Here is a 7,339-nt window from a genome sequence, read left to right on the forward strand (position 1 = left end):
AATATAATTTGAGGTATTTTACTAACATCAAGAAACGAAGGAAAAAATTAACTACTGTTTTGCAATATAAAGACCTATAATTCTAACAATAATTTTTAAGTATAAAAACGACTTTACATACAAAAGTGAGCAATTATAAAAAAGCAATTTTAAAATCATTTTATTTATTAATAATATTGAAAAAGTCGTTGAATGGATTTATTACATCCAATGTAGGTACATACTTTACTGTATACAGAGTGTCTCAAAACTCCGTGTACAACTAGCAACCACATGTTTCTAGGATCAAAATAAATCGATTGAAACGAATTTATTTACATAGCAAATTGACTCGATTGGGCTATAAAAAAGTTTTTCTTCGATTACTCAACAACATCTCATACGATTTCAATGTAATTCAGTACGAAAATATGTCTATGAAAGCACTAATTTTTTTTTTAATTTATCGAAGGGTGAGGGTACTTTTTTCGCTTTCGTTATTTTAGTGAAATCGATAAACATAAAAAATAGGAATGTTTACGTACATAATTTTATTCAAATGGAACGAAGCGTGTTCGTTTTATTCAACCCTCTAAAAAAGTTCTGAAAAATAATTCCATCTCTCCTGCCCCTACATACGGGAAATTTTTGCGTTTTAGGAAAATTAAACGAATACATCAGTATTAGTACCTTTCATATCTACATACTACATTTTATTGAAATTGTATGAATTGTCTTTTAGTAATGGTATCTTTGGTGCGAATCAATTTAGTATATATACATACATGTATCATTTGAAAGATAGACCCTTTTAAATTATGTATACGACGAATATTCTAATTTAATAGCCCCCTTAATCTTCATAAGTGGTGATATTTTGAAAATTAGAAATTATACTTTATGTATTTTCTGTGGTGATTTCAAATGTGCCACTAGAATTTTCATGGAACGCCATGCAAATTTTTGGAAATTCGAAATCACACGATCTAATTGTTTAGATAAATAATTTCAGCTGTCAAACAGTTTCGTTAGTGTCATTTTCGAAATGAGAAAAAGGAGGCATTTCAAATATCTAAAAATATACACGGTGTTTCATTGAAAAAATATATAATTAGAGCACCCCCTCCCTGTATATTAACAGGTTTCTGAAAATGCTAGTACCACATTTGAAATTATACAAACCATTACTTTGAATTTTCAAAATCACACTTCTTATGAAGATAAAATGGGGTATCAAATAAGAAAATTTATCTTGTACTTACAAAAACGCAGTAAACAACATTTACAATATTAGAATTATTTCACAATTATTCGAATCGTCTTATGATGAAACCTACATTTGATGATTATGATAGAATTCTATTATATAGTATATACATATATCACGTATTCACAATCGATCCAACCTGAAGTGATCCTCTACACTATCCGATATTAAATTTATACTAGGATCTGACAGCATTTGCAAACCATCCAAATCAAGTGGCCCCAAACCTTCTCTAAGAGATTCATCAGATAACAATTCCGCTTCTATCTGTTTTGCAAACGCCAGATTTTGCCTTGTTAAATCATCGCCTGACGAAAAATCTGTTAAAATAAAAATAAATAAAAAGATACCATACATTATTACTAAAAAAATCAACAAAGCAATTCAAAATGGTTCATTTTCTAACTATACTGGAAGGAACTGCAGATGTATCAGAATTGGTCAGCACACGATAGTCGAAACATGAGAAGCACTTGTACAATTTGATTAAAAAATATGAACAAACGCTTTTTTAATAACCTATTAAATGTTTGTACATTAATACAACAATTTATAAAATATGATGATTTAATAATGTTTTCGATTTTTGAGATTTTAAGAAAGTTTTGGAATTCTTTTAAATAATTTTGAATCTGCAATGTGATAATACACTTACACACTTGGGCAAAAAGTTTCGTTATGGAAATTAGGAAAACTATTTATGTCGTGACGATGGAAAAGTCACAGAAAACGAAATAATCGAAAATGAATCATTGAGCAGATAAGAGCTCTTAAAGTTAAAGAAATACATACAGAAACTTACTTCTTCCTTCGCATACATACGGAATAAAAATTAAGAGCAGACAAATTTTAAGAGCATTTCCGATTACAAAATTTTCCGTTCATTCCATATACATTCCTAAGGAGATAGACATCAAACTACAGTGGAATTCGTTTATTATGACTCCGCCTATATTGACCAACCGCTTAATATGAAGTAATTGCAGTGTTAAATTTGGTTTTCATATTAAATTCTCTATAGGAAAGTTTGGATATAATGACTCCGTTTAAAATGACATATCGTTGCCTTTTTCTCAAGAAATCATATCCGGCTATAGTGACCCAAATGAATAATAACATTTTCGCTCATTTTTCTGACCCTTCGTATGTATATTGATATTACAATTCATCGTTCTTTTTCTTTTTATGTCAATAAATATATATAGTTTTTCTCTATATTAAAATAACTAACCAAAATAAAAAGTTGTTTATTTTCTAAGGCTATGCTTTGTATGACGCCCGCTGAGTATGACGTGTTTGTCATTTCCTTTCCATTTCATTATAAGCCGATTCTACTGTATTTTATAATGAATTAACAAATTGATCGCAAATATGTGATAATTAAAGATATAAGGGGTAATAACAAGCTTTTGATCAAGAGGTTCGATGATTTTACCCTTACCCTTGTCCTTATCTGTTCTAGTTTAGTGAAGCTTTCCGTAAACAAGTTGCATAAAATGCATTTAAAGTTGTTGTTGTAATATTATAATGTAATAATATTGTGTTTTGTTGACCATTAGCCTTCACGATCATCCACAGGCGCCGCCAGGACAGTCAGTAGGAGACAATTCGACCTACTGAAAATTTTACGCTTATTAAAAGCATGTAGACGGGAAGCAACTAGGTATAGTTCAGACTTTCAACTTACTCAGACGCTAATAAAGAAAAGAGAGAGGAATAATATTGCACCAATTAATGTGTAACAGAAAGAGATGCAGACAAGTAGACTTTGAGCATGTTGTCAGCATCGGACTTTAAAGAAAATTCAATATTCTCGGGAATTTAGGAGTGCAAAGATGCTTGAAAGAATGAAAGGGTATGGATCTATCAGAGAACGTCATGTACACTATCCTTCCTTAAATCGACTAACAAAAATAAAGACAGACATATGATAGAAGAGAACTGTGGTAAAATAAATGACATACGACTGTAGAGTATAATTCGATAAACATTGAAAAAGGATAGCGCTATTCGCTACCAATCGCTGCTAGATAGAATTAGGGTATTACAAACTTAACAAGAGCGTGTACAAAATACTGCAAATGATTACAGTTCCAAGTACAAACAAGAAAGAAGATACGTCCATTCTCACAGATAATTTATTGCGGACTTTACCAATTTCAATCGTCCCAACTATAAGCATGGAATTATTGCCAGAACTCTCGTTAATAAGAAAAGAACAATTCCGCTTGAATAAAAACGTAGAGTTGTCACTTATATTACTTAATTATATCATACTTTGACCGTTTAATAATAATATTTTGCAGTAGGACAAAGAACACATAAAATTTACATACTGAAAAAAATTGGCATTATTAATTCAAAAAGAACAATTCAGCTTGAATAGCAGCATAGAGTTGTTACCTTCATTATATGATTATTTTGTGAGCGTTTATATATTAATATTTTGTAGTGGTAGGACCAGAAACACAAAATTTACATACTGAAAAAAGTTGGACCACATTTTCTGTCACTATCGCCCGGTCTAACAAGCACGAGACAATATAAATAGACGTTTTTAGAACTTTTTTCCTATAACTATTTAACGACTGAGTTGCGTAATCTCGGTTAGAAGTGATAGTCACATTCATTTCAGCTTGATTCTTTTACCGCTTGAGAATTCTTTAGGGCATGTACACTGATAATATCTAGAAAACAGTATTTTTATTTCATTAATTTTAATTTTAGCACAGTAATAACCTCCAGACAAATTCATTAATGTCTAAACTAAGAACTTTCGATCTTCAGTACACTAGTAAATATATGTAGGCTGACACGGCCGATGTCTGTTTTAGATAGTGTGATCAGGCTTTCTGGCCATTGTCTATGAAAATTCCTTCCCGACGTTTCGCCTTCAACTGCGATAGGCATTCTCAAGGGATAGGGACCATCCACCGAGCGACCTTCGAGATAAACCTACGAAAGCGACGACCACTTCATCACCCTTGAGAACACCTGCCGCAGTTGCAGGCGAAACGTCGGAAAGGAATTTCCATAGACAACAACCAGAAAGTCCGATCACACTTTCTACTTCAGTTCACAAACACAACTTCAGTTCCTTCTTTTATATTAGTCCATATATATAAGAAATATTGAATATAAATCATATAATAAAAAAAAATTAGTTGATAAATAAAAATTCAGCAAACATACCGGTTAAAATAATATCAGGAATACTGGTTGGAGTATTTGGTGCTGTATGCATAGTGGTAGGAACAGCAGTGGAGTAAACTAATTGAGATGGTGATGTGCTGTAGTAGCCAGTATCAGCAGATAATTCTGAGCTTCTTGGGGCGGATATTTCCGGAACATTATGTGAAGGCATTTGTGTCATATGAATATTTTTTGTATTATCTAAATACGGCAAATTATTGACCGGGCTCAAAGGTAGATCCGCCTATTTGAAAATATGGTGAATGAATCATTTTTTACTTGAAAAGGATGATTTATGATCCCTTACTTTTTCAATTTTAATGTGTGTATTCACAAGTCTCATACAAACAATTGTTACTGTAAAATAATAATATACAGTATAAATTCTTAAATATTTGATTAACTGTTTATAATCGAATATTCACGTGTAAATGACGTTCGCTAAGGCAGGCGAAAGCATGAAACGTAAAACAGGTAACATGAAATATGTATCATATAATAACAAATTACATGGGAATTCGCTCACAAGCTAAATTCTTTTAATTTATACCATAGAGAATCAAACTTTTAAAACTTCTTCACGTAGATTCTGCATTATATTATTGTTTCATAATTTCATATTTCGGGTTATTTAGTACTATTTTCATTAATACTATACAAAATGAAAGACGATCAAGAATTTATGTGATGTTTTCTTTTAATAATGTATGTTAAGTTTGTATTTTCAAATTTTCAAAACGTGCGTTTTAAATCTCTAGTTTGATGCCAAATTCGATATATAAATATTTGCAAATATTTTTCTATTTTTACGTTGAGTATTTTGTTTCTTATTATATTAGATTTAACGTGACAAAGCTGACCACGCCTCACTTGTCCAAATTTGATTACTAGTTTAGCAGNAATATAATTTGAGGTATTTTACTAACATCAAGAAACGAAGGAAAAAATTAACTACTGTTTTGCAATATAAAGACCTATAATTCTAACAATAATTTTTAAGTATAAAAACGACTTTACATACAAAAGTGAGCAATTATAAAAAAGCAATTTTAAAATCATTTTATTTATTAATAATATTGAAAAAGTCGTTGAATGGATTTATTACATCCAATGTAGGTACATACTTTACTGTATACAGAGTGTCTCAAAACTCCGTGTACAACTAGCAACCACATGTTTCTAGGATCAAAATAAATCGATTGAAACGAATTTATTTACATAGCAAATTGACTCGATTGGGCTATAAAAAAGTTTTTCTTCGATTACTCAACAACATCTCATACGATTTCAATGTAATTCAGTACGAAAATATGTCTATGAAAGCACTAATTTTTTTTTTAATTTATCGAAGGGTGAGGGTACTTTTTTCGCTTTCGTTATTTTAGTGAAATCGATAAACATAAAAAATAGGAATGTTTACGTACATAATTTTATTCAAATGGAACGAAGCGTGTTCGTTTTATTCAACCCTCTAAAAAAGTTCTGAAAAATAATTCCATCTCTCCTGCCCCTACATACGGGAAATTTTTGCGTTTTAGGAAAATTAAACGAATACATCAGTATTAGTACCTTTCATATCTACATACTACATTTTATTGAAATTGTATGAATTGTCTTTTAGTAATGGTATCTTTGGTGCGAATCAATTTAGTATATATACATACATGTATCATTTGAAAGATAGACCCTTTTAAATTATGTATACGACGAATATTCTAATTTAATAGCCCCCTTAATCTTCATAAGTGGTGATATTTTGAAAATTAGAAATTATACTTTATGTATTTTCTGTGGTGATTTCAAATGTGCCACTAGAATTTTCATGGAACGCCATGCAAATTTTTGGAAATTCGAAATCACACGATCTAATTGTTTAGATAAATTGATTTTAATACAAAAAATCAAAATTTAAAAAAAAATCATCAAAATCGGTGCTGTTCTTGAGGACTTATGACTAAAAGGCTTCCTTGATACGACTAAATCGTTGAGAAATACATTAAGCAAATTTAATGACACTTTTAATGTTTACCACCCAAGAATGACGGATAGTCGATTTTTGGGCTTCACTTTCTGCGACAGTCCAATATGAGTGTTGTGAATCCCCTCTCATTCATAGTCCCAGATGAAATACAGTCACAATACATTTAACTCTTAATATGAAGTTTTTTAACAATCAAAAAAACACGAAACAATATCAAAATAATGTCTAACCTTCATTATCGGAAAGATGGCTCTCTGATACGTTCTTTTGAGGCTACGTAGAAATGTTTTTAATATAATCAAGTCAATATCATAACCATAATTTAACATAAAACATTTTCTTCGAAGGTAAAAATACAAAATTTCATTTCGTCGGAAAATTAAAATGTAAAACGGAAATTACCGCAAAATAAGCATGTTTCATAAACCATTCTATTTTAATGAAAATATCATGAAACAGGCTGTTCAGTTCACATTTATTTTACACATTTGCTCTGTTCCTGACTAATAAATAATCTATTACCTACATTATATGTGTGAATTTAATTAATATTAAGACTAAGTACTAGCAAAAAATATTTTTTAATTTAGCAAAATTAACGGGAACAACTATCAAATAATTTCTGAAAATAGAAATATTTTCCACTCATAAGTGTAGTCCGTATTTGTATGATTCTTAAGAAACAAATGGCAGTGAAAATTTGAAAATAACAGAATATAAAATAAAATGAAATAAGAAAACATTTATATTGCATAAAAGAAAACATAAATATATTTGATTTACATAAAGGTTGATGGAGTTTTTAAACAAAACGTTTCTTTTAATTCCTCGTTGTTACCACAAACACTTACAAAGAATTGGTGTTAAGTCTAAAAAAATATATACAAATATAATTTGAGGTATTTTACTAACATCAAGAA

General features: G+C 30.0%; 1 protein-coding gene across 1 annotated transcript in view; it reads right to left on the minus strand.

Annotated features, from left to right (window-relative positions):
• Positions 1-147: 147 nt before the first annotated feature.
• Positions 148-7,339, minus strand: part of LOC108737028 (CREB-regulated transcription coactivator 1) — a 25,699-nt gene continuing 18,507 nt past the window's right edge. The window contains exons 10-12 of the mRNA XM_025980541.1: positions 4,746-4,841; positions 4,439-4,682; positions 148-1,566 (exon numbers count right to left, since the gene is read on the minus strand). Of these exons, the coding sequence (XP_025836326.1) occupies positions 1,370-1,566; positions 4,439-4,682; positions 4,746-4,841 (537 nt within the window). The 3' untranslated portion in view covers positions 148-1,369. The remainder of the gene's footprint in view (positions 1,567-4,438; positions 4,683-4,745; positions 4,842-7,339) is intronic.

The sequence above is a fragment of the Agrilus planipennis genome, unplaced genomic scaffold, assembly GCF_000699045.2.
Source record: "Agrilus planipennis isolate EAB-ADULT unplaced genomic scaffold, Apla_2.0 scaffold113, whole genome shotgun sequence".
Taxonomy (NCBI): Eukaryota; Metazoa; Arthropoda; class Insecta; order Coleoptera; family Buprestidae; genus Agrilus; species Agrilus planipennis.